A 25816-nucleotide genomic window follows, 5' to 3' on the forward strand; every position below is an offset into this window, starting at 1 on the left:
CATTGTCTGCCACTCTTCTCCCTGGTATGAACCATATAATCTCTCACCTGGGCTACACCATGTTTCTTGAACATGCTCCCACCTGTATGGCTTGCCTACGGTGGTCTGCTCGTACTGTACCCACAAGGAGTACTTGCTGCCTGTCCATCTCTGTCCTGTTAACCTGACAGTTAATGAGACACCAAAATGCATTTGGTGCTGCCGGACTGCCTCCTCAACCCAGCCAAATCGCTACACGCTTGCTGAATATAACGGATTAATACGAGTGGCATCATTTTTATTGTGGAGCGTTAGAATTGGGAATGAACCAAACTGGCTCCTTCAGCAAACAGGAGTTTCCTCTCCGCAGGAGTGCTCGGTACTAAAGGACCTTCCGGGCCGTCCAGCGTGACGCCTGCTTCTGCGGGAGGCACCGATGCTCCGGGAGCAGGCTGGGCGCCCCCGGGGTCCTCGGCCGGCAGCGCCCGGCCCGCGGGTTCCCGGGCTGCCCGCTGGGTGCCGCCCTCCCGCCCGGCCCGCCCGAGGACCCGCGCGGGGTGCCCGCGGTGGCGCCTGACGGCAGCGCGGTCCCGGGAGCGTCCTCCGCTCCTGTGCCCGCGCCCCGCGCCCCGCGCCGTCCCTCGTGAGCGCGGCCGGCGGCGGGCGGCGCGGCCCCGGGCGGATGTCGAGCAGGACAGCCCCCGCCCGCGCAGGCGGAGCACGGCCGCCCGCGCCAGGACCCGCGGGCCCGGAAACGCTCGTTGTCACAAAGGGGGGGAAACACGTGGGCGCCCACGGCCCGGCGGCGGTCGCAGGGAGCTGGGGTCGCCTCGAGAACCGCCCACCGTCCCCGCCCGGCCGAGTCCTCGGCTCCGGCCGTCAGGCCGGTCCACCTTCGGCCGGCCTCCGGCCGCGAGGTGGCTGTCCGGCTCGGCGTGACCACCTCCCGCCAGTACGTACCTGCGGCCCGAGCCCGCGTCCTCCCGGACGCCGAGGGGCTGGCTGCCCCGAGCCTCCCGCAGTCCCCGAGCACGCGCGATCATGGGGAGTCTCCCATCGGCACTGCCACTGCGAGAGCCGGGCCCTTGGCTCTTAAGGCCGGGTCAGACCTCCAGCCCTGGGGGTCCCAGACGCCTGCGGTACAGGAGTCCCCACGGGGTCCCCTCTGTTCTCCCAGTAGGACGCCTCTGCCCTCCCCTCAGTCATCCCCTGTCTCTCTTGCTCCTTAGGTTTTCTTCCACCTCGTTCGGACCCCCTGCGTAACCATGTCCATCCTGTATGTCTCCCCTCACCCCGACGCCTTCCCCAGCCTGCGTGCCCTTATAGCGGCGCGCTATGGGGAGGCTGGGGAGGGGCCGGGCTGGGGAGGAGCCCACCCCCGAATCTGTCTCCAGCCGCCTCCGACCAGCAGGACTCCCTTTCCCCCACCCCGCCTGCCCGCCCTGGAGCAGGGGCCCGGTGGGCTCTGGGTGTGGGGGGCCACCGCTGTGGCCCAGCTGCTGTGGCCGGCAGGGCTGGGGGGCCCTGGCGGTAGCCGGGCCGCCGTTCTGGTCCAACAGTGGGTCAGTTATGCCGACACGGAGCTAATACCAGCTGCCTGTGGAGCAACGCTGCCGGCCTTGGGACTCCGGAGCTCTGCCCAGGACCCCCAGGTGAGTGGGAAGAAGAAGGGAAGAAGGAAGAGGGGGGAATTTAGAAGAAAGAGTAGAATGGGTAATGAGACTGGAAGAAAGGGTGTCAGAGGTGGAGAAACACTGATCACGTCCCAGATTGCCACCTGGTATGATAACCTTGGGCAGGTTTCTTAAACTGAGTCTTGGTCTTCCCATCTTTGAGAGTGGAAATTTCCATGTTGAGAAACACTTTTGAGAAGATGGAAAGAGGTGTGCAGAGTATAGTCTGGTGCCAGGTGTTTTAAAGTCTGGGAGTAGAAGTTTGAGGAGTCTGAAGCTGATGAACGTGGTTACTGAGAAACATAGGAAAAGACTGGAGAAAAGAGAGGCAAGTGGGGTGGGAGAGGTAGCTGTGCTTGGGGAGATGGAGAAGGCAAATGAGGAGGGGAAGGAAGGGAGAGGAGAGAGAACTAGACCAGACTGAGGCTGTGAGTCCAAAGCAGACCACCTCCTTGCAGTTTTGAGCATATGGTTGATCCTTAGTATTTCTTCAGTGAATGAATGAGTGAATGAGATGAATATGTGACCCTGGCTTGCTCCCTCAATTTCCTGCTTACTCTGTCTACCATAGAAGTCCCCTCTCTGGAATGCCTTGTCCCCCTCAGCCTGATTTATTTTTCTTCATAACACTTAACGGAGAAAAATAGGGTAATGCATTCTGTATTTGCACGTTTACTGTCTCCCCCACTGGAGTGTAAGTAAACTCCACCAGTCAGGGTCTGTGCTTGTCTCCACATTCTTTATAGAGAAGTGCCCGACCTATAGTAGGTGCTTAATAAATAAATACTTCTTGAAGCAATTACTGGGTTGTCTTATGCAATCTTTAACTTCTGATGTTTAATATATTGCTTCTGGTATATAGTATGTTCAGCAGGAATTTATTGAACAAAGGGGAATACGTTTGTTATGATTCTTTGGCCTCAGGTGGTGATTTGTGGGAGCAGAAGGGGGCCACATGGATTGGGTGGGGATAGGGGTGGGGATTGAGGTGGGCCAAACCTTGTCTCATAGCCCTTCCCTGTCCTGCTAGGCTGCCCTGGGGGCCCTGGGTCGGGCCCTGAGCCCCTTGGAAGAGTGGCTTCGGCTGCACACCTACCTGGCCGGGGAGGCCCCCACACTGGCTGACCTGGCGGCTGTCACAGCCTTGCTGCTGCCTTTCCGTTACGTGAGTTGGTGGGGCCTGGGGAAGAACGAGGGCAGCTGTCCTCAGACCTCGCGAGAGGGTGACTAAGGGTGTTTCATTTCGTTTCACCCTCCCAGGTCCTGGAGCCCTCTGCACGCCGGGTCTGGGGCAATGTGACGCGCTGGTTCATCACGTGTGTCCAGCAGCCAGAATTCCGGGCGGTGCTGGGAGAGGTGGTTCTGCACTCGGGGGCCAGACCCCTCTCTCAACAGCCAGGTGAGGAGGGCTTGCTCTGGGCCTTCTCTGTAGCTCACTTTCCTTTTTTCTCTTAGGAATGGCGGAGTCACTTGGGAAGGGGCCTGAGGGAGGGTGAGGTGGGAAACCAGCACGGGGAGCCCTGGGGCGGCTGGAATGGCCCATCTGAAGCATCATGGCATGGTTAACAGAGAGGGTCCCCAGTGGGCTAAGTTGGCATTTCTGTGCCTCTCTCTAGGCCCTGAGGTCCCTGCACCCCCAAAGACAGCTACTCAACTCAAGAAAGAGGCAAAGAAACGGGAGAAGCTAGAGAAATTCCAACAGAAGCAGAAGACCCAGCAGCAGCAACCACCCCCAGCAGAGGTGAGAAGCTAAGGGTCGAACTGGAAGGTTGGCACCGTGGTGGGTGGATGATCTCTCTGCCTATAACTTTTCCCTCCCGAGCAGAAGAAACCAAAACCAGAGAAGAAGGGGAAACGGGATCCTGGGGTCATTACCTATGACCTCCCAACCCCAGCTGGGGAAAAGAAAGGTACGAGAAAGGGGAAAGGACCCCCACCCTTCATTTCCACCCTCCTCAGCTGCTGCTTTCCTTGATGTTACCCCTTCCTGCTCTGCCCTTGCTCCCACCACTTGGCTTTGGAGGGTTTGCACAGCCCCCCAGATTTTCCAATGCCTGTCTGTCCTATGATGTGAGCCACAGAGGCCCAGCGCCTCTGCTGGCCCATTGTCCCAGCTGCTCCCAGCCTCAGGCACTGACCCTCCCCATCTCTCCCCCAGATGTCAGTGGCACCATGCCCGACTCCTACAGCCCTCAGTATGTGGAAGCTGCCTGGTACCCTTGGTGGGAGCAGCAGGGCTTCTTCAAGCCAGAGTATGGAGTGAGTGGGCTCTGCTGCCCAGGCCTGGAGGACATGTGGGAGGGCAACAGCAGGGCCGAGGGACCCATTGCCTGGGAGGGGGCCGGGAGAGGGATGGGAGGCCTTAGCATGTGCCATTCTTCCTCCCCCATCAGCGTTCCAGTGTGTCCGCCCCAAATCCCCGGGGAATCTTCATGATGTGCATCCCACCCCCCAATGTGACAGGCTCCCTGCACCTGGGCCATGCACTCACCAATGCCATCCAGGACTCCCTGACCCGATGGTAAGCTCCTGTTCTCTCTTTCCACCGGTTCCCTCTGCCTTCTCTGCCTCCTCTCTCTAGTCCTCCTTTCTCTTCCTGAACAGTCCTCTGTCCTCTCTTCTTCCATATGGGCCCTCAGCTGTGCCCCCTGGTGGTGATCCGCTTCTGTCCCCATCAAGTCCCATATCCCATCAGGAGCGCCCTCCCTTAGGCAACCAGCACCGCTGGCTTGCAGACTCTCCTCTCCCTTGTCTTGCTACTAAAAATAACTTTATTTTGAGTTAAACAAGAAATATGTAAATATGTTTTTGTAAGAAATTTAAAGCTTTAAGTCTTTTTTTTTTTTTTTTTTTTAAAGATTTTATTTATTTATTTGAGAGAGAGAGAATGAGAGAGAGCAAGCACATGAGAGGGGGGAGGGTCAGAGGGAGAAGCAGACCCCCTGCTGAGCAAGGAGCCCGATATGGGACTCGATCCCGGGACTCCAGGATCATGACCTGAGCCGAAGGCAGTCGCTTAACCAACTGAGCCACCCAGGCGCCCTAAAGCTTTAAGTCTTTTTGACTACGTCTCTGTGGACCTATTCCCTCGCAAAATTTAGCCATTATTACCGCTTTTATGTGTATCATTCCAGATCTTTTATCTGTTTACTTACAAATACGTGTATCCATAGAAACTTATAATTTTCTTTTTGGGTGGGTTTTTCTCTTTTCTATTCTTTAACATAAGAGACTCACACCAAACATGTTACTCCACAGCTTTTTTTCTTATACTTAGCAGTTTATTTGGGAGATCTTTTCTTGTTCTTGTACACAGACTGACTTCATTTTCTTTCATTGTGCCGTAGCATAATGTGGCTATACCATAATGGAGTCACTTCCTTAATAATGGTTGTTGCCTGATTTTTCTCTCTCGAACACCTGGCTGGAACACACATTCTGTATATGCTTTCTCAAGTGTGAGTGGAAGGATTTCTCTGGTGTACTACCGGGAAGTGAAACCACTCTGTTGGAGGGGCATGCTTATATTAAGTTGCCTCCAAAACGGCGTCAGGGACTTAACACCTCCGTGAACTGCCTGTGAGGGCATTCATTTCCCCACGCCCTTTCCGACCCTGGACGTTACTGGTGTGTGTCTGCCAATCTGATGGGCAAAAACATGGTACCTCTGTTACTCCTGATTCCGAGGCCATGCCTGTTCGTGTTTCTCGGCCAGTGAGGTTTCCTTCTATATAAATCATCTGTACCTATCTTTCATCCGTTTTCCTGTTGATTCTGTTTTTTTTCTTTAGTTGGTTTGTTGGAAGATTCTTTAATATTCTGGATACTGGTGTTTTGGTTTGTTACGTGTATTGTGAATGTTTCCACCTGTTCTAGCATTTGCTCCTGCCCCCGACACATGAACAGTATTCACAAATATATAACCTAGTATTCCACGTGACAAGTCCCTTTAAAAAAGTACTTTTATTTATTTTAGAGAGAGAGCACGAGCAGGGAAAGGGGCAGGGGGAGAGAGTGAGAGAGACATGCAGACTCCCCGCTGAGCGCAGAGCCTGAGGCGGGGCTCCATCCCAGGACCCAGAGATTGTGACCTGAGCTGAAATCAAGAGTTGGACGCTTAACCAACTGAGCCACCCAGGCGCCCCTAAAAATGTATTTTAAAGCAACTTTTTATTTTTGGAAGCAAGAGCTTATTATATTTTAAGTTTTGAAAAGTTTTTCTAGAGTCCTACTTCCTAAATTAACTTGGTCGAAAAATACTTACTGGACGTCACTATGCCAGCTCTGCTCTGGGCACTGGGGATACAACATCAGATTGAGAATTTTGCAAGGAATTGAAAGCTGCAAAAACAGAGTTGTGTTAAATACGTGTAACACACAATGGTCAAGTTATTAACAGAAAAGAATGAACATTTAGAAAACTCAGGGTAGGGCGCCTGGGTGGCTCAGTTGGTTGGGTGACTGCCCTCTGCTCAGGTCATGATCCTGGAGTCCCGGGATCGAGTACTGCATCGGGCTCCCTGCTCAGCGGGGAGTCTGCTTCTCCCTCTGACCCTCCCCTCCATGCTCTCTCTATCTCATTCTCTCTCTCAAATAAATAAATTTAAAAATCTTAAAAAAAAAACCTCAAGGTAGCAGCCTTTTATTTATCTATGTATTTGAGAGGAGCTGGGGGGCACAAGGTGGGAGAGGGGCAGGAGAGTGGGAGAAGCAGGCTCCCTGCTGAGCAGGGAGCCCGATGCGGGGCTCGATCCCAGGACCCTGGGATCATGACCTGAGCCGAAGGCAGGTGCTTAACGACTGAGCCGCTCAGGCGTGCCTCAGGCGCCCTGGTTTGCCAGTAGTTCTTTAACTTTGTGTCTTGTTAAAGAAGGCCTCTCCTACCTCAAAGTTAGAAACATTTTCATCTGTGTTTTTTTCTTTTTTTCTTTTTAGTTTTGAAAAGTATGTCATTTTTTTCCTAATGTTTTTCTGATAGTGTTGAGTTCACAAATCGGACCAGGATTTACCTTTATTAATATTGGGAAGTAGGGCACTAATCACTAGTTGTCCCGAACAGATTTATTCAGTTGATCGTCATTTCCCTACTGATAGGAAATGTTACTTTCGACGAATACTAAATTTGCTCAGATCTGTTTCCAGACACCGTTGACACCATTTTGTTCCCTTAATCTGTAACTCTGTTTCTCCGTAGTAACTCACTGTTTGAATAATCGTAACTCTCTCCTACGTCTGGCTTTCTGGTTGGGCACAGGTCTCCTTGTTCTTTTGTCAAATTGCCTTGGCTGTCCTTGCACGTCTCTCCCTGACTAATTTTAGAATTGGGAGGATCCCTCCCCACCTCCCCTTTCTTTCCTGAGTCCATTAACTCCCTGCTCAGGAGCCCCTCCCTCTTCCTTTGGTGCCAGGTCCACTGGCCCACTCACCTCGGGTCCTCTTGGCTCTTCCCACAGGCACCGCATGCGTGGGGAGACCACCCTGTGGAACCCTGGCTGTGACCATGCAGGCATTGCCACCCAGGTGGTGGTGGAGAAGAAGCTCTGGCGCGAGCAGGGCCTGAGCCGGCACCAGCTGGGCCGAGAGGCCTTCCTGCAGGAGGTCTGGAAGTGGAAGGAGGAGTGAGTGTGCAGCACCCCGTCCCCTGTCCAGATAAGACCTATGTAGCCTCCGGCCCTGGCTGCAGGGCCAGACCCTCACAGAGGCTGAGGTTCAGTTGGCTCTGGGGCCCAGGTCACTTTCAGAGGGACGAGTGATTCTCCATCCCGTCCCATCCCGTCAGCCACCTCATGTCTCCTTCCAGCCCAGGCCTGAGTGCCCCCGGGCCTGTCTGTCCACTTCCAGGAAAGGTGACCGGATTTACCACCAACTGAAGAAGCTTGGCAGCTCCTTGGACTGGAATCGAGCCTGTTTCACCATGGACCCTGTGAGTAGGAGGGGTCTCAGGCCTGGGGCAGGAGTGGGAAGCTCCCCAGAGCGAGTGATCCACGGAAGAGCACACATGCTGTGGCCCTCCCCTAGGAGGGGAGCCCACCACCCATAGGAAACCACTAAGGGCTCAGCTACAAATATCACTTCTTGCCCCTTCTCATGGCCCTTGGTTCTCGGGGAGCTCACATTCTTCCAGATGGCACATGATAGGGCCTCCCCATGGAGCCTGAACTCCCAGGATTCTCCACTAGCACCTGTCCCTAGCTGAGTGGCTTCCTGTGTCCCCATAGCCCTCTCTCTTCAAGAAAAGTACTTCTCCCCTCCAGCCCTCAAAGGGGTCTGTGAGCTAGACGGTGGGACTCCGGACAGCCCAGGTCTCACCGGATCCTGCTGCCTGGGCCCCTGGGCAGCTGGGCCCAGCTCTGCCTCCCCCTGCTCCCCAGAAACTCTCCACAGCTGTGACAGAGGCCTTTGTCCGGCTCCACGAGGAAGGAGTCATCTACCGCAGTACCCGCCTTGTCAACTGGTCCTGCAGCCTCAACTCTGCCATCTCCGACATCGAGGTGTGCCCCCACCCCCAGCCCAGGCTCTCTCCATCTCCGCCCCCAGCCCTGGCTTCTAGGCCACTTCTCTTAATACCCATGTCACAGGTGGATAAGAAGGAGCTGACAGGTCGCACTCTGCTCTCCGTGCCTGGCTACAAGGAGAAGGTGGAATTTGGGGTCCTTGTCTCTTTTGCCTATAAGGTCCAAGGCTCAGGTAGGAGCCGGGGGCACCAGGGTCCTGGGCTGGGTGGAGAAGGGGCCAGAGCTGAGACCCACAGGGCTGCATGTCACCCCAGACAGTGACGAGGAGGTGGTGGTGGCAACAACTCGGATCGAAACAATGCTGGGAGACGTGGCCATAGCTGTGCACCCCAAAGATCCTAGATACCAGGTGTGGCCGGGGTGCTGCCCACAGCTCGGGAGGATTGCTGGCTGGAAGGGGCTCCCACACTGTGAATGAGGGTGGGATGGGCACGGAGCCCCTTGGCTGAGGAGAAAATTGGCTTAGAAACTCATCTTCAGGGGCGCCTGGGTGGCTCAGTCATTAAGTGTCTGCCTTAAGCTCAGGTCATGATCCCAGAGTCCTGGGATCGAGCCCCGCATCGGGCTCCCTGCTCGGCGGGAAGCCTGCTTCTCCCTCTCCCACTCCCCTTGCTTGTGTTCCCTCTCTCGCTGTCTCTCTCTGTCAAATAAATAAATAAAATCTTTAAAAAAAAAGAAACTCATCTTCAGTTCCTTTCTGGCCCTGAAGATGGAATTTGGGTGTTGGGACAATCAGGGCCCTGGATAGGAGGGAGTTGGGTCCAGGCCTTCTTGAACTTTTGACGTCACCCTCTGTCCCCAGCACCTGAAGGGAAAGAGCGTGATCCATCCATTCTTGTCTCGGAGCCTCCCCATTGTCTTTGACGATTTTGTGGACATGGAGTTTGGCACAGGTGAGCAGGGGGCTGTCCTCTGGAGAGAGGAGGCCATGAGGCGCACTCCAGTCATTCATCTTCCCTCTCGAAGAAAAAGAAACAAGCTTTTCCTGAAGCAGCAGGACCTGGGCTGGGTTTCAGGGACTGTACTAGAGAAGGGTGGTCTGGGAGCCACATCTTTCAGCAAAAGGGGGTGGTAGAAAGAGACTCCACCGAGTCCCTCATGCCCCGGGCCCCCCCACGTACACCCCAGGTGCGGTGAAGATCACCCCCGCACACGACCAGAACGACTATGAGGTTGGGCAGCGGCACGGATTGGAGGCCATCAGCATCATGGACTCCCGAGGGGCCCTCATCAACGTGCCCCCGCCTTTCCTGGTGAGACTGCTGGGAGTGCGGGGGCCAGGTCAAGAGACGGTGGGCTACCTAAGCACAGCCGTGATGGGGCCCGTCTCCCACCCAGGGCCTACCCAGGTTTGAGGCCAGGAAGGCAGTGCTGGAGGCACTGAAGGAGCGGGGACTGTTCCGGGGCGTTGAGGACAACCCCATGGTGGTGCCGCTTTGCAAGTGAGGCTGGAGGCCGGGGTGGGGAAGGGGCTTCTTGCGGTGCTCCACGCCTTGATCACCCCACCCGTGTGTCCCCACAGCCGGTCCAAGGATGTGGTGGAGCCTCTGCTGCGGCCGCAGTGGTACGTGCGCTGTGGGGAGATGGCCCAGGCTGCCAGCGCTGCTGTGACACGGGGCGACCTCCGCATCCTCCCTGAGGCCCATCAGCGGACGTGGCATGCCTGGATGGACAACATCCGGTGCGTCGGCCCCTCGGTGTGGGGAGGGGCATTGGCTGAGAGGCCAGGCAGGGCACAGGCCAGGGCACCTCCCTCCCCTGCCTGATTCCCCCCCGCCCCCCTCACAGGGACTGGTGCATCTCCCGGCAGCTGTGGTGGGGCCACCGCATCCCAGCCTACTTCGTCACAGTCAGTGACCCCGTCGTGCCCCCGGGGCAGGTGAGACCTGGGCCGAGCTGGACATTGGCCCATCTCCAGGAGCTGTGGTTTCCTTGGGTCCTCGCTGGCGGGAGGGGGCGGAGCAAGGCCGAGGCGCCCCCTGGGCACTCACTCTGCCTGCAGGACCCAGATGGGCGGTACTGGGTGAGTGGGCGCAGCGAGGCCGAGGCCCGGGAGAAGGCAGCCAAGGAATTTGGAGTGTCCCCTGACAAGATCAGTCTCCAGCAAGGCAAGGCAGGGTCTGGGGGGTGGAGGGCAGAGCCGGGGCTCTGATCCTCCTCTCTCCCTCCTCTGACATCTGACCTTGGCCTCCCTCAGATGAGGATGTACTGGACACCTGGTTTTCTTCTGGCCTCTTCCCCTTCTCCATCTTCGGCTGGCCCAACCAGGTATGTTCCTGAGGGACCAGCTCAGGGTGGGGTGGGGATCTGGGAGGTGGGTGCTTGGCACCCCCTCATGCCCTACTCTGCCCCCAGTCAGAAGATCTGAGTGTGTTCTACCCGGGGACGCTGCTGGAGACGGGCCATGACATCCTCTTCTTCTGGGTGGCCAGGATGGTCATGCTTGGCCTGAAGCTCACTGGCAAGCTGCCCTTCAGAGAGGTGTGAAGACTGCCGAGACCCATCCCACAGTCCCTATCTCACCCCCTTCCCGTGCCACAGCTCGGGCTCAGCATGCATGGGGACACAGGGCACAGCCCGGCCAGGGAGGGCTCGTGGGGACTGAAAGCCGGCCGGGGCTGCACGTGGTGATTCTGTGCCCTGGCTTCCTGGAGGAGGGAGTACCTCTAATTCCCATGAAGGTGCTGAGTGGACTGGCAGGGACACCGAGGGGTCGGAGGTTCAGTATGGGGCCAACCCGGTGCAGGGCCCGGGGCAGGCACTGGGGTCTGGGTGAGGAGACACATGGTCGTGGGCCTTCCCTGCCAGGTCTACCTCCACGCCATCGTGCGAGATGCCCATGGCCGAAAGATGAGCAAGTCTCTAGGCAATGTCATCGACCCCCTGGACGTCATCCATGGAGTCTCCCTGCAGGTGGGGCTCTGCTCTGGGCCAGGCTGGGAAGGGCCGTGGGGCTGTGGCCACGGCCCCCTGACTGCTCCCACCTCACCCTCAGGGCCTCCACGACCAGTTACTGAGCAGCAACCTGGATCCCAGTGAGGTGGAGAAGGCTAAAGAAGGGCAGGTACGGAGGGTGGGCTCTGGGGCTAGAGTGTGGGCCGAGGGAGGTGCAGCCGCCTCAAGGCGCCCCCCCATTGACTCCTCCCCACAGAAGGCAGACTTCCCGGCGGGGATTCCCGAGTGTGGCACCGACGCCCTCCGGTTTGGACTCTGTGCCTACACGTCCCAGGGTATGGCCTCTCAAACCTCTCGGCCAAGTCCCTTCCCCTTCCCCAAGGTGGGCACGAGTTGGGAGGGAGAACAGTAAGGATTCACTCTTCGCTCCCGCCCAGGTCGTGACATCAACCTGGACGTGAACCGGATATTGGGCTACCGCCACTTCTGCAACAAGCTCTGGAACGCCACCAAGTTTGCCCTCCGGGGCCTTGGGAAGGGTTTTGTGCCCTCACCGACCTCTGAGGTGAGAACCCGCTAGGCAGCGCAGTGGGCAACACCACACAGAGGCTGCACGCCGGCCACCAGGCATCAAGCGTGGCCCGTGCTGTCAGGATCCCAGCCACGGAGTCAGGTGGTCCTGGAGGAGCCTTCATGTAACTGAAGGAACGGATGGACACAGGACAGACAGTTACAGTGAAAGCCGGGGGCATTGGGGAGGGCCTCTCCGTTTTCCTCCCCAAACTGAGCACATGATGGTGGCTTTGGACCTATCAGGCTCCTGGAATGCAGGCCTGCCCGTGGTTCCTGCCCCCCCCCCCAGGCTTCTGCCTCCCTCCCCCTGGGCATATGGGACCTCCTAGCTGATAACGCTCCTTCTTCCCAAGCCTGGAGGCCACGAGAGCCTGGTGGACCGCTGGATCCGCAGCCGGCTGACTGAGGCTGTGAGGCTTAGCAACCAAGGCTTCCAGGCCTATGATTTCCCAGCTGTCACCACTGCCCAGTACAGCTTCTGGCTCTATGAGCTCTGTGATGTCTACCTGGTGAGAAGCGGACCAGGGTGGGGGGGTGCGGCAGAGCCCTGGGCCTCACTTTGCCGGTGGCTGGCCATGGGACCTGGGCCAACCTGTCACCTTCCCGGTCCTCCAGGCACAGGGAGGCCTGGAGGCTAGACCTTTTCCACCCGAGCCCTGTGCTTCCCGGTCCCCTAGGAGTGCCTGAAGCCCGTGCTGAATGGGGTGGACCAAGTGGTGGCCGAGTGTGCTCGCCAGACCCTCTATACCTGCCTGGACGTTGGCCTACGGCTGCTGTCACCCTTCATGCCCTTCGTGACCGAGGAGCTGTTCCAGAGGCTGCCCCGGCGGACACTGCAAGCTCCCCCTAGCCTCTGTGTTACCCCCTATCCGGAGCCCTCAGAGGTACGGGGTATGGCTGGAGGTGGGGGCTCTGGCCTGCCCCCCAGCCGCCCTCACCCCCTCCTCCCCCCGCAGTGTTCCTGGAAGGACCCTGAGGCCGAAGCTGCCATGGACCTGGCCCTAAGCATAACGCGAGCTGTGCGTTCCCTGCGGGCGGACTACAACCTCACCCGGATCCGGCCTGACTGTGAGCCTCAGGCCCCCACCCCCACCCGTCCCTCTGTCTCCTCTGTCCACTCTGGGACCATTGTCTGGCGCGGTGCCTCGTGGCGCGTCTCCTCGGGGCCACATCTCTCCTCCCTCCTTGCCCCGCAGGTTTCCTGGAGGTGGCCGATGAGGCCACAGGTGCTCTGGGGTCGGCGGTGTCAGGCTACGTGCAGACGCTGGCCAGTGCGGGTGTGGTGGCCGTCCTGGCCCTGGGGGCCCCTGTGCCGCAGGGCTGTGCCGTGGCCCTGGCCTCTGACCGCTGCTCCGTCCACCTGCAGCTGCAGGGGCTGGTGGACCCGGCGCGGGAGCTGGGCAAGCTGCAGGCCAAGCGCAGCGAGGCACAGCGCCAGGCCCAGCGTCTGCGGGAGCGCCGCGCCGCCGCGGGCTACCCTAGCAAGGTGCCCCTTGACGTCCAGGAGGCAGACAGAGCCAAGGTGTGCGGGGTGGGCGGGCGCTCCTTCTCCGCTTCCCTCCCCATGCGCTTCCTCCATCATCAGACCCCATCCCCACAGCTGCGTGCTGCCCAGCCCTGGGCAGTCACGGGGCAGCAGGTAGCCTGGGCCCCTTGAACAGGTGGGGTCTGCGTAATCCGTCCCCTTACACGAGGAACAGCCGGGAGTAGGGTCATAGTCCAGGGTCACACAAGCAAGGTGAGGACGGAGGCAGACCTAGAACCAGGTATCCTGCCTCCCAGCCAGAGCCCTCGTGCCTGCCCCAGTGCCCGGAACTTGGCATCCCACATGCCTGGAGCTGGTCTGGGGACCACCTACATTCAGGAAGCCCAGCGGGCTCACCTGGGATCTCTCCAGGGAGGAGCAGTGGGGTGAACCGCATGGACGCAGACAGAAATGAGCAGAGTTCTCCCGGAAGCCCGCGCAGGGCCCGGGGTATTACCACTGCCATTTTACAAATGAGGGCCCTGTGCCTGCCTAGGAGCCTCTGTCCCGAACCCCTGTGCCCCACCGTCCACCTGGGGGCGGGGCTGCTGGCTCTGAGGCCCCTTTGTTTTTTGGGGACTGACCACTCTAGCAGAAGGCAAGACCTGGGAGCTCAGGGATGCTGGAAGAGAAGGCGGGTGCTGCTGGGGAGGCCTGTGAGAATTAGGGGGGAGCGGGCCGGCCAGGCTCACACAGTCCCCAGAGTACTCCCTGCCTGTGGTCCTCAGCCATCTTTCCAACTCGGACCCCTCTGCCATCATGGGCATGGGCTGTGCCCCCGCTCCTGGCATTTGTCTCCTCTCTTGGGCCTAGGTCCTCACCACCCACTGCCCCCTCTCCCTTGCTCCACCCCCAGCTCCAACAGACAGAAGCAGAGCTCAGGAAGGTGGATGAGGCCATCGCGCTGTTCCAGAAGATGCTGTGATTACACCCGACTCCGGTCCTCATAACCCCCAGTGTCCACCATGGGGGTGGCAGCAATAAAATATTTTGCCACAAAACCAGCTGTTTGTGCGTGCTGGGGTGGGGGGGGAGCACTGAGGGCCTGGGTGCCTGCGCCCTCGGACACAGTGGGCACGAGCAGTGCGAGGGCTGCCGGCCAGGCGAGAGGCACTGGGTGGGCAGAGAGGTGCGTCTGTCTGGGTCTGTCCCTGGCACTGAGCCAGGCCTGAGTCACGTTGCTCACTCCCTTCCTCCTGCCAGCTCTTCTCCACTCACCTGTGCCCTCCGGCTGAGGGAGGCCAGCCGTGCCGGCTGCTGCCTGTGGCTTTGGGAGGTCGTGAGTAGAAGGGCCGGGGGGCTGCCGCCCCCGCCCAGGCCTCCCTCCCCCTCTGCTGGGTCCCGCTTAGGTTAAGTATAACTCTGACTTAAGTGCCCTGTGACACCACGCCCCAGCAGCCCTGCTGGAGACCCAGCAACCAGGTAGGGGACAGGCCTAGAGAGGAGACTCAAGACTTTGTGTGCGTGGGGGTGTGGGAGGGGTGACAGCCTGGTGATGGGGAGGGGGGTCCTAGCGGAGGAGCCTCAGCCCCTCTCCTGCAGGTGCCGGGCCCTATTAGCCTGATAAGGCCCTCAGGTAATCTGGGCGACTGAGGAAAGAGGGTGGGGAAACCAGCTGGGCACCCGTCAGGTGCCTAAGATAAAAGCAAGTGCCCAGGGAGACAAACTGTTGTGCCTGCCCAGGACTCGCAGCTGCTTCCTGCTCTTGAGTGCCTTCTGTCCCCCAGGTCCATGTCCCAGCCATGCTCCCCGCAGATGGTCCCCTCTCCCACCTGAGTCCCTCGGCTGCTGCTGCCTCCCGCAACTTCCTTCTTCCCCAACATCCGGAGCCTCCTGGCCGCCCCGGGCTCCGTCACCCACCAGCACCTGATGGAGGAAGCGGCCCTCAATGTCACCCTGCAGCTTTTCCCAGAGCAGCCGCCCTCAGAGCAGCCCCCAGTTCGTCTTGAGGACTTCCTGGTGAGCGTCCCCAGGCCCTGTCACATCCCAGTTGGATTCCCCAATTCCCTGGGACTTCTACTCCCTGAGGGCCCTGCTTGCCAAGAGAAGGGACATCCTCTCTTCCGCACCTCCCCACGTCTATCGCCTGACAATACCCAAGAGTCCTGGTCCTGAAATCAAGAGCCCCCACTCCTTAGAAAGGTTCAGAATTGGGCGCCTGGGTGGCTCAGATGGTTGGGCGTCTGCCTTCGGCTCAGGTCATGATCCCAGCGTCCTGGGATCGAGTCCCGCATCGGGCTCCCTGCTCCTTGGGAGCCTGCTTCTCCCGCTGCCTCTCTCTCTGTCTCTCATGAATAAATAAATAAAATCTTTAAAAAAAAAAAAAAAAAAAGAAAGGTTCAGAATTGCCCCACCTTCGTAGGGCCCAGCTCCCTCGTAGGGCCCAGCACTCTCAATTCCTTGCACACCTGACCCGAGTGACAGCTGCTGAGGAAATGTGGGCAATAGTCCAATCCCAGGGGCCCTGTCCCCGAACCCACTCTCTCCAGGGCCGCACCCTCCTCACCAACGACCTCTTTGCTGCCTACTTCTTTTTTTTTTTTTTTAAGATTTTATTTATTTATTTGACAGAGAGAGACACAGCGAGAACAGGAACACAAGCAGGGGGAGCGGGAGAGGGAGAAGCAGGCTTCCCGCGGAGCAGGGAGCCCGATGCGGGGCTCGATGCCAGGACCCTGGGGTCACGACCTGAGCCGAAGGCAGACGCTTAACTGAGCCGCCCAGGCACCCCTTTGCTGCCTACTTGGGACCTGGGTTTCCTTCTCGGCAGTTCCGAGCAGCCTTAGGTGAGGTGTCTTGGGCCAACGCAGCCCAGGACTTCCTGCCAACATCTGGGAATGACCCTGAGCTGCACTTCGATGCCGAGCGGCTGGGCCAGGGCCGCATGCTCCTGGCGGGGGCTCCCCGGGCGGCCATGGGGGCGGCCAGAGCCCTGGAGCACACTCTGGCCCACCAGCGCCTCGGCGCCGCGCTTCATGCTTTGCGGGTGAGAACAGCCTGAACCGGTCATTGAGGGGGAGGGCTTCACTCAGGGTCTTCCCATCGCCCAGATAGAAGCTTCCTCACGGTGCCTCCTTGATCACACCTCCCCCTGATCAAGAAGGGATGGGGGCTGCTTGCCAAAGCCCTGAGGCTGGTCCCCAGGTCCCTAGGTCCAGTGGGAAGAGCAGGAGGCCTTGTGGCTGGAGAGAAGAGGGAGGCGGGAGGTCTGAGGTGGGCCTTTGGGCTCTGAGTGAGATGGGAGGAAACACTGGGAGACTCCCACTTGGGGAAAGCCCCCTCCTGGGCAACGGGCAGAGCCCGTGGAGCGCACTTGGGGTAAGAGGAGGCTTTCCAGATGGGGAACTCAAAGGAGTGGGAGTAAGGGCTGGAGATTGTGGTGACAGTCCCCTTCTGTCCCCTCCCCGCCAGGATTTCGACAGTCACAGCAACTGGGTGGACCTGGGGCGGCAGCAGCCACACCCTCAGCTCCTCTGGCTGAGGCAGGAGCTCGGGAGCCTGGCACGAGGTACGGCCATGACCCTGGAGCTGGGGGAATCCCATAGAGCCGCATCCTGTCACCCTACCCAGCCACTGTGTCACATCCTCAGGCCGCATAGGATGTGACATTGCTTCTTCTCTGGAATGACCTGTGAGGTCCCCCAGCCCAGCCAAAGGCCAGGTCATTTAGGTAGTTTCCCCAAGGTCACAGGGGGAGGACAGAGCCAGGACCAAGGTCTGCAGACCTCCACTGAGTTCTCTTTCATGTGGCTTCCTCCCCCAACATGGCATGAAGCATTCAGGGCTCTCCCTCACAGTCCCCTCTTCCTTCCACCTGCACTATGACCGGAAGCTGCCTCCTGCCCACTACAAGTTGGCTTCCTGTCCACAGCTCACAGAGGGCTCTATCCCTGCAGTACTGCTCCCCACGCTTCTGGGTTTCCTAGCACAGTCCCCGTCTCAAATACTGTCTCATGACCAGACGATGTCCAGGTTTTTGTTCAGAAAGCCTAGAAGAGTACCTATGGGCTTTGGCCAGCTGGGGAGAAAGCCAAAGTTTGGGTGGACAGGGATAAAGGTCAGTGGTGGCAGAATCTTGGGCTCTAGACCGCTGTCCTCTCTTCCCAGTAGGCGATCCTGCCTGCTCTGATTGTGAGAGTTGAGCTGCCCTGGGAATTTGCTGGGCTTTACACTCCTCACTTCTGGCTACTTTGGAACTCATCCCTCCAAACCTCCAGGTACCAGGCAGAAGTAAGGGGAGAAAGGCCCTTCCTTCCCCCTGGCCCTCTCCTTAGGGATTTCAGAACTATAGGCCCTTGTCCCATTTCCTATGGCATCACTTCCTGGAAGAAGGCGAGGACGTTGGGAATGGGGTGGGTGGATGGAGGCCCACTGAGGAGGCCATGATTGTTGCTGAGGGTGGAGAACTTCTTACCCAGCTGTTGAGACTTCTCCATTACCCAACAGCAGCTTTTGGGGGTTGACTGGGGGGATTAGGGAATGCACCGTGTACTGTGATCACTGACCCCTCAGGATTCACTCCAGTTTGCCCTCCACAAACCATCATCTTTCCTGCTGGTCCTTTGCTGAAGACTGAGAGGTCAGACCAGGTCAAAGAGGGCCTAGTTCTCTTAGGAGGCAGTGGCTTGCCCAGATCTCTTCCCGCAACCCAGGGAAATGTAGCCATGGGGGCCGTTTTGACCGGAGCAGCTCCCAGCCACCACAGGGCGGCATCAACAAAGAGAGCACAGCCCCGGGCTTCTCTCCCCACCACATGCTGCACCTCCAGGCAGCAAAACTGGCCCTTCTGGCCTCCATCCAGCCTTCAGTCTCCTGAGAAACCACCTGGGAGACAGGGGTTTCTCTGGGTGAGTGGCCTCTGCGAGATGCGCTCCTTAATGGGCATGTGCTCCTGGGGGAGCTGAGTAAACAGGGGCTGGGGACAAATGTGCAGACTCTTCCCAGTGTCTTCGGCCTGCCCTCCAGGCTGCTGGACATCAGCCCGGCCTCCAGCCTGAGCTTTGTCCTGGACACCACGGGCAGTACGGGTGAGGAGATCAATGCTGCCAAAATCCAGGCTCGCCACATTGTGGAACAGCGACGGGGCTGCCCCATGGAGCCTGTCCACTACGTCCTGGTGCCTTTCCAAGATCCAGGTAACTGTGGTCTGGGGAGGATAGTGGAAGGAAGGAAAGTCCAGGGCAAGGGGTAAATGCCACTGGTGGGGAAGTGGGCCTCGTGGCTCCACTTCCTTAACAAAATGGTAACACTTCCCGTGGTTGAGTCTTTATGTGTACCCGCGTGCATATAGGAAACAATCGGCCACTTCTGTTTCCAAAATGGTAGCACTTTCCATATGAGGTTAATCATGATCTGTGCTAATCAGCCATTCTCAATTCTCTCCATTTCCTGTAGGTGGATGTTGGGATGAGGATGGGGGTTGGTGGGTGCAGGCCCCCGTGAAGCCTCTGAGACAGCTGGTTATCATGTACTTCCTTCCCCCGCTGAACTGGAAGTCAGACCATCTGACCTGGGTCGACCAGTCACTGTGCATCCTTAGGCTGATCATTTAGCCTTTTTTGCCTCAATTTCATCATCCATAAAATGGGTCAGTACTTGTCTTATCCTGCCTATCTCCTAGGGTTGAAATGACCATCAAATACCCATAGGACTGAGAACTCCCTATGGGCAGGAGTTGAGTCTGATTTACCTGCATGAATCTCACAGTAGCTGGCATTTAATAGGGGCTTAACACACATTTGATGAAGTTTTGAATAATTAAGAATTTAGCACTTATTATGGGTCAAAGTACTATTCTAAGGTTTACAAAATCAGCTCATTTAGTCCTAATGACACTCCGAGGTAAGTACTGTTATTTTTCTGACTTTTCTGCTGAGGAAACTGAGGCCCAGGTCTTTTTCATACTTACACACATACCCAGGAAAGGCCCGCTCAGGACCACAGGAGATGCTGCCACTCTGTTAAGGAAATGAGGTCCACTTCCCTGCAAGGTAACAACTAGCCCTTGCCCTGCCCTGCACATATAAATATAAGGGAATATTGTTATTTCCATACTTGTTTGCCCCTGGAGCACAGCAGGCCTCTTGACTGGGGAGGTGGTCCTGGGTAGGGATAGGGGATCCCTCTCCTCACTCACCTCAACCTCCCTTCTGCCTCCCCAGGGTTTGGCCCTGTCTTTACAACCAGTGACCCTGACAGCTTCTGGCAACAACTCAATGAGATCCATGCCTTGGGGGTGGAGATGAGCCTGACGTGTGCCTGTCAGCCCTGGAGGTCTGCCCTCCCCCTCCCTTCGTCTCCCTCCCCTTTCCAGGTCCCACCACCAAGGGAAATAGAGTCTTCCTGGGACCTCCACCTCCCACCCCGCCCTCAGAGCTTAGTCCCCCTAGCTTCCCTCCAGGGTTCCAGGTTCTATTCCCTTCAGTTCTGTCCTCCCTGGTTCTACCCATTCCCCCGCCGCTGCCATTTTTAATACCAGCGCTCCCCCTCTCTGCCAGCCGGTTCTGCTGCACACCCCTCCACTCTCAGACAGCTTTGTCTTCACAGACGCCTCCCCCAAGGACGCCATGCTCGCCAGCCAGGTGGAATCCTTGACTCAGGAGTGGCACTGCAGAGTGAGCACAGCTGATGGGAGACCCGCTGTAGCCACCCAGGGATGCGGGGAACCCTATGGCGACAACCTCCTAATGAGCCTCACCCCACACTCTGGTGGCCGCACCAGCCTTGGCGTGGGGTGGGAGAAGCAGACAATGAGTGTAACGTTTCTGGATCCCTTATTTGTGCGGAATTCATATTTGAACCTGTCGCCAACAAACCACTTGAAGAACTGGAGATCTAGTTGCCAACAATCCACCATGTGGGTGACATACGGTGACAGTTACAAGGGAGTGGCAACTACTAAGTGAAGGCCTAGGGGTTGTGTCACTGGGAGACCCTGCAGTGGCAGTCAGAGGGCAGACAGGGAACTTGCCACTGGTCATCAGCTCTGTAGAGCGCCTGGGCCCAGGAGACCCCCGTTCACAGTGGTAGACGGCACTGGGAGTACTCAAGAACTGGCCTCTCTTCTGGGCACAGGTGACATTCCTAGTGACTGAAGACCCATCGAGGGTTCAGGGCCGAGCTCGGCGTGAGGTCTTGTCCCCTCTGTGTTTTGAGCCATACGAAGCAGTGGCCCTGACCTCAGGAGGAGAGGTCATCTTCACCAAAGACCAGCACATTCAGGATGTGGCCGCCATTGTTGGGGACAGCATGGCTGACGTGGTAAGTGTGGGCGCCCAGAAGGACTAATGTTTTCAGCTGAGAACGAAGGGTGTGGGTGACGACACGGCCTTTCCCGTTCTCATAGGTTTATGGTTTAACACTGCCGTGTTGCCACCGCAGTCAGAAAGGTGGGAAAGGAAGTTTCTCTCCCTCTGAGATCCACGGCTGCCCACCTTCCACATTGCTCCTTCCTGGTGGGTACTGCCCCTGTCCCCCAGCCTTGGCCTCCAGTAGTCTGTCCTCAGGGCTACCACAGGAAGTCCTGCCATCTTTTAAGGAGGGACAAGAAGCGATGGCCTCACCCTCAATCCCTTGCCTCCACTTTGTTGCTGACCGTAACTCCCTCCCTGGTCTTCTGCCCCCCTCTATCACTGGCTTCCCTTCTCCACATGTGACTTAGTTTTCTTCTGTCTCCACCCTTCTCCTGCCTTTGTTCCTACACCTCATTCACTGCCTTATCTTCTCCCCCATTTTGTGCTTCTGCCCATCCTTCAAGGTTACCCTTCCCCTGGAACCTCCTGTTGTGTCTGGGAGGCCACTTGTGTTCAGGGTGGATATGCTGCTCCAGAGGGTCACAGTTCAGATCCACAGGGAGGTCAGCAGCTTCTAGATCAGGAACCCTGCAGGTATACTTCCCCGTGTGTGTCTCGAGGCGGAGGGAAGAAGGGAGGAGAATGAAGGGTGACATCCTAAAGGACAGGAATTGTCCCATGAATCCCCCACTCCCATCAGGGGTCTCCCAGGGCCAAGAGGAAGGCGAGGGGCCTCTAGGTCACACGCGCCGCTTTGGGCAGTTCTGCATAGTTACCGTGAATGACCCCCCACAGACAGGGACCTGGGAGATCTGGGTCACAGCTGAGGACGCGCCCAGGGTGAGAGGGCAAGGTAAGGACGGAGATATTCCTGGGAAGGGAAGGGAAGGGAAGGGAAGGGAAGGGAAGGGAAGGGGAGGCTGCAGAGCTCGGAGAACACTAGCAGTCACATTCATCGCAAGAAGGTCTCTGATTGCCTTGGCCCTCCTCAGCTCAGACAGCCCTGGACTTCCTCTTCTACTTTCGGATTCCCATGGAGGATGGCCCCCACCCTGGCCTCTACCCCCTGACTCAGCCAGTTGCAGGTATATCTATCCCCCTGCCCCAACTTGTCCATTATTATTTTTTTAAAGATTTTATTTATTTATTCGAGAGAGAGCACGAGCGAGAGCACAAGTGGCGGGGAGGGGCAGAGGGAGAGGGAGAAGCAGGCTCCCCGCTGAGCAAGGAGCCCGATGCAAGGCTTGATCCCAGGACCCCGGGATCATGACCTGAGCCAAAGGCAGACGCTTAACTGAGCCACCCAGGTGCCCCCATTATATATTATATATATAATTATATATTTAAATTTTTATTGAGTTATATATAATGAAGTGCACTAAACTGAAGTACGCACTGGATGGATTGCATATAATGCACCCATGTAACCATCCCTCCGTTCAAGATTTAGAACATTTCCAGCATCCCAGAATCTTTACTGACCCTGCCCAACAATATCCCTCAGAGGTAGCCCCTTTTCTCCATCCATACTCCCCAGGGATAACCCCTATTCCAAAAGCCATTTGTTTTTTTCTCCCTGTCTCCGAATCTCCTGCGGACCATCGTTCTCCCCTCTGGTCCCCTGTCCCAGGCCTCCAGAGCCAGCTGCTGGTAGAGGTGACAGGGCTGGGCTCCAGAGGCAACCCCGGAGATGCTCGGCCGCATTTCTCCCACGTCGTCCTTCGAGGGGTCCCGGAGGGTGCCGAGAGGGGCTGGGTGCCTCTGGAGCCCACGGGACCGCGGCAGCGAGGTGTCCTCGTGGCCTCGCTCCCGCCCGTGCTTCTGTCCACGGGGGACGCTTCTCTCTGGAGCTGGTCGGCCGGACGGAGAGGGGCGGGGCCTGCACCGAGCGGCACCCCCAGCCCTGCACCGTGGTCCCGGTGCTTCGGGAGGTGAGACGCCAGGGGAAGGTGCGGGTGGGGCCCCGAGAGAGGTGCCGCGGCTCCTGCCCTGACCCGCCCTCCGCCCTGCTCCGCCGCCGCCAGCTTCTCGGGCCCTCAGGATCTCGACCTTAGGCCATCTGTCAGTCCCAGCTTCCCTCTCACCTCCAACCCCTCCGTGTACAGCCCCCGAACCCTCCTGCTCAGTTCTGGCCCACCTTTTGGTTCCCGGGCATGGGAGTCTGGTGCCTTAAGCCCCGCCTACAGCGGCCTCCGCTGGGCGCTCAGAGTCTCGCCTGGCCTCGCCTCCCTGCCGGCGCTTGGCTCGGACCCTCGGACCCTCGGACCCTTGGCTCGCAGCTCTTCGGAGCCCGGGCCTTCAGCCGGGCATGTGTGTCCACTTGGCAGGGTTCGCCTGGAACCGAATGAGTCCGCCTGGGGACGCCTATGGTTGGAGGTCCCAGACTCAGCCGCGCCAGACTCCTTGGTGACGGTGACTGTAACCTCGACAGGTCGGGAGGCCAGCCCAGTGCCCCCGACCCACGCCTTCCTCCAGCTCCTAGTGCTGGGCCCGGCCCGCAGGTGAGGCACCCCCGTTCCCATCGCAGGCCATGCAGGCTGGGGGGGGGGGCGCTGTAGGCCTAATTTGGGTACAGACACCCTGACAGTCTCTCCCCCTTCTCTGCAGGACCGCTGGCCGCCCCTGCCCACTCATTTGGCCCTATCCTCGCCTCAACCAGCCCTGCCTCCACTTTGGTGACTCGGGGAAGGGCCGGGGGAGGGCGGGTGGGCAACCCCTGGTGGGGCACAGCTGGAGGGGTGACAACTGGTGACATAGGAGGGATGGGTCTCCAGAGCTCTTTTCAATCCTGCTCCTTTGGTGAGAAGGTAACATGGGCCTCGGGACCCCACCTCTCTCAGCTGGAGGTTTTCTTTCTCAGGCACTGTCCCTCTCTTTCTTAGTGAGATTGGGAAAGAGGGCAGTGGATTTTCCCACAGTGCACTTTCTCTAACCCTGGTGGGAACCAAACCAAATACCTCTTTGTGGAGAAAGTTGGTTCCTATCTCTCCACAGCATCTCTTTATTCCACTATTTATTCGTGCTTTCCTAAGCTCAGGTAGAAGGAAAGATGTATGGGGAGGAGACTAAGGTTGGGAGTGAGGTTTATTTATAGAATTGTTCTTATTTGAAATTCTGAAGAAGCGCCTATTTTATTTTTGTATTTAAAGTTGAAGGACAGTTTCAATAAACATGTCTTCTCTAGAGAGGGATTTCAAAGAAAGATCATTTATGCATATCATATAAGGGAGAGTGAGGGCATAAGACACCGAGAAGATGAAATGGAAGTTTTCAGTTGCAGAGAAGAAACTTTACACCAAGATGTTTGGACTTCAGTTGACCCACCACCTGGAGCCATTTATCTGTTAAGTCAAGAGGCAGAATGAGGAGACTGGGGGTTCTGAGTCAGCCTCCCCCCTCACCAAATGAGGAAACCCAGAGGAGGCTTTACACACGGGTTGGGCCCCTCTGCATCTTGGGGCAGCCCGGCTGAGTGGTCTCGCCTTTTGGCTGAATGCCTCCCTTCTGCTGCCTTGACAACTCCTGGAGAAAGGAGAGAAACAGTGTGGGCATCTGCGCTCCTCCACCCCCCACCCCCACCCCGGCCACGGGCCCAGCGCTTCCGCCCTCCCCCCCACTCCCCTACAGTTTACCTGTTGCTGCTGTAAGTTCTGCTTCCTTGGCCTTCCCTTCCAGTCCTGGGCAGGACAGGAACTAGCCTTATTTAAGGGATGTGGGGAGAACTGGGGAGGGGGGGAGGGCGGGATTTGCTTTTTTCTGTTAAACCAGTGTTGATCCCAAGTCCCCTCTCTTCCCCCACTTCCCAAAAATCTAAACAAAAAACAATAAACTCACCTTCTGAATCAGATTCTGCAAACACACGTTCACCTTTTGAATCTGGGCTAACTGGGGGCCATGAGGCTCTGAGTGTAAATCTGTTAGAAAATTCTAAAGGAGGAGTTGGAGGCTGACAACATGGTGAAAACATGAGGTCCATCTGCCACTCTTTCTGTCACCACAGGCCATACCTCTTCTCCATCTGGGTCTCCTCATCTCAGTAGCCCTCAAGGCAGGTGGAAAAATCCGATACTCTCCACTCCCATCTCTTTACCAATCCAGTTCCTCTATCCCCCTCAAATAGCACAGTACCCCTTTCCTTCCTTATTCTTTATGGATCCTCCCTGTCTAGTCCTGACCCATTGGAATAGTCCAGGCCACTCCCCCATCTCAGTGGGGTGATCCAAACCATGTTCCTCTGAATGGAATGCAGACCGGCCCCCTCCAGTCCCAACAATGAATACCAACCTAACTGCTTGCTGGCATCCAGTCATTACAATGCTGCTTCCAGTTCGTGATCCCTGCCCCTTAACTCTGGCCTCCCCAGGGTGGTGTCAGGCTGTCCACATGTCCCTGCTCCCGCACACCACACGGCAGCCCCGTACCTCACCAAGAGCCCCTAGGTGCTGCTGTTGTTGCAGTGCCTCCCTCAGACGGCCCTCAAAGCAGGCCTGGCCGCGCTCCAGCAGCTCCAGCCCCTGCCACAGGGCGTCCTGCTCCCTCTCCAGAGCCTGCATCCTCTGCAGCTGGGAAGGCAAGAAGCGGAGGCTGACTTGCTCCACAGCAGGGCTCTGGGCCGTGGCCCCTCGTCTCAACCCTTGGCTGGGTTCACTGGTCACGGAGTGTGAGCCCAGCCTGACCACTGAGCACCTGGAGGGCAGGGGAGGCAGGGGAGAAGACTTATGGGTCCTCAAAATTGAGGGGAAATGTAGGGGCAGATCCAGGGGGTGGGCTTCCCTGGGACCTCTTGCTGGACTAATACTCACCCAGAGGAAGAAGCTCCGGGCCCCTGGGTGCCGGCGGCTTGTCCCCAGTGGCAGCAGCAGAACCGTGTAGGGAGCCCCGTCGCGGGGCGGCCCGCCAGGCCCCTGGCTCCCCATGGCTCCGAGGTGAGAAGGGCGGAGCCACGCCCACTGGCGCCCGGGCTGGCCCCTCCCCTCCTGCCCTGTGCGCGTCCTACCTTCTTTTCCAGCCTCCCGGGGCCCTTTCTGCTGTGTCTGTCTGAGGCTGGGGTGTTCCTACTTAGGGGAAAGACCATATCTGTTGGGTTTCTCTGTCTTCCTTCTCATCTGCTTTTGTAGGGTCTGTTGAAAGGGCTGGTCCTCGTGAGGTCCCCCTGGGTGGGACCGAAGGGTCTTCCCTACAGCAGTGTCACTGTGTGTGTGTTTAAGTTGATTTATTTTTAGTGATCTCTACACCCAGCGTGAAGCTCGAACCCACGACCCCGAGATCACGAGTCGCGCACTCCCGACTGCGCCAGCCAGGCACCCCACGTCCCTGTGTGTCTAATGAGGCAGGGCAGGCCCCTCTGTGGACTTCTGCTTGGTG

At 57.8% G+C, this 25816-nt stretch overlaps 3 protein-coding genes across 6 annotated transcripts; 2 read left to right on the forward strand and 1 right to left on the reverse strand.

Moving 5' to 3' along the window:
* Positions 1 to 671: 671 nt before the first annotated feature.
* On the forward strand, positions 672 to 14161 carry VARS1 (valyl-tRNA synthetase 1). Of its 2 annotated transcripts, none has more exons than XM_035030557.1 (30): positions 672 to 931; positions 1209 to 1631; positions 2683 to 2817; positions 2913 to 3051; positions 3269 to 3393; positions 3478 to 3562; positions 3811 to 3911; positions 4046 to 4173; positions 7106 to 7270; positions 7494 to 7575; positions 8024 to 8143; positions 8231 to 8339; positions 8422 to 8516; positions 8970 to 9060; positions 9296 to 9420; positions 9506 to 9609; positions 9690 to 9848; positions 9956 to 10046; positions 10170 to 10275; positions 10365 to 10435; positions 10523 to 10648; positions 10976 to 11080; positions 11163 to 11231; positions 11319 to 11397; positions 11500 to 11627; positions 11989 to 12144; positions 12313 to 12519; positions 12592 to 12703; positions 13002 to 13157; positions 14017 to 14161. In XM_035030557.1, the coding sequence occupies exons 2-29, from the start codon at positions 1245 to 1247 to the stop codon at positions 13115 to 13117; spliced, it is 3516 nt and encodes a 1171-aa protein (XP_034886448.1). In that variant the 5' UTR covers positions 672 to 931; positions 1209 to 1244; the 3' UTR covers positions 13118 to 13157; positions 14017 to 14161. The 2 variants fall into 2 exon arrangements, with proteins under 2 accessions (XP_034886448.1, XP_034886447.1); XM_035030556.1 differs by having other exon boundaries at positions 673 to 931; positions 12832 to 13157.
* On the forward strand, positions 14126 to 23639 carry VWA7 (von Willebrand factor A domain containing 7). The gene is given in 22 exon segments (XM_035030421.1): positions 14126 to 14171; positions 14938 to 15119; positions 15650 to 15691; positions 15907 to 16146; positions 16572 to 16668; positions 17268 to 17291; positions 17294 to 17377; positions 17813 to 17959; positions 17962 to 18007; positions 18126 to 18295; positions 19322 to 19384; positions 19387 to 19433; positions 19658 to 19774; positions 20235 to 20420; positions 20917 to 21046; positions 21153 to 21305; positions 21445 to 21537; positions 22083 to 22280; positions 22283 to 22383; positions 22421 to 22551; positions 22780 to 22935; positions 23040 to 23639. Coding segments are annotated over 22 exon segments (2748 nt in total). The 3' UTR covers positions 23335 to 23639.
* A 4-nt stretch (positions 23640 to 23643) lies between these two features.
* Positions 23644 to 25752, reverse strand: SAPCD1 (suppressor APC domain containing 1). Of its 3 annotated transcripts, none has more exons than XM_035030566.1 (6): positions 25255 to 25752; positions 24874 to 25014; positions 24287 to 24379; positions 24085 to 24129; positions 23887 to 23974; positions 23644 to 23793 (listed from the first exon to the last, which is right to left on the reverse strand). In XM_035030566.1, exons 1-6 carry the CDS (start codon positions 25366 to 25368, stop codon positions 23723 to 23725), a joined length of 552 nt encoding a protein of 183 aa, XP_034886457.1. In that variant the 5' UTR covers positions 25369 to 25752; the 3' UTR covers positions 23644 to 23722. The 3 variants fall into 3 exon arrangements, with proteins under 3 accessions (XP_034886457.1, XP_034886456.1, XP_034886458.1); XM_035030565.1 differs by having other exon boundaries at positions 24085 to 24174; XM_035030567.1 differs by having other exon boundaries at positions 23644 to 23974; positions 24085 to 24174.
* Positions 25753 to 25816: the final 64 nt, after the last annotated feature.

This window comes from Mirounga leonina, unplaced genomic scaffold (genome assembly GCF_011800145.1).
Source record: "Mirounga leonina isolate KUSES-001 unplaced genomic scaffold, KU_Mleo_1.0 Mir_366, whole genome shotgun sequence".
Classification (NCBI taxonomy): Eukaryota; Metazoa; Chordata; class Mammalia; order Carnivora; family Phocidae; genus Mirounga; species Mirounga leonina.

Coding starts and splice junctions, on each gene's coding strand:
- SAPCD1 (XM_035030565.1), bottom strand. CDS start 25,368: ATGGGGAGCCAGGGGCCTGGCGGGCCGCCCCGCGACGGGGCTCCCTAC. Junction 23,975..24,084: donor AGAACTTACAGCAGCAACAG/GTAAACTGTAGG, acceptor TCCTTTCTCCAG/GAGTTGTCAAGGCAGCAGAA. Junction 23,794..23,886: donor GATGCAGAGGGGCCCAACCC/GTGTGTAAAGCC, acceptor TTGACTTAACAG/ATAAATGGCTCCAGGTGGTG.
- VARS1 (XM_035030556.1), top strand. CDS start 1,245: ATGTCCATCCTGTATGTCTCCCCTCACCCCGACGCCTTCCCCAGCCTG. Junction 9,421..9,505: donor ACGTGCCCCCGCCTTTCCTG/GTGAGACTGCTG, acceptor TCTCCCACCCAG/GGCCTACCCAGGTTTGAGGC. Junction 11,398..11,499: donor CTGTGCCTACACGTCCCAGG/GTATGGCCTCTC, acceptor GCTCCCGCCCAG/GTCGTGACATCAACCTGGAC.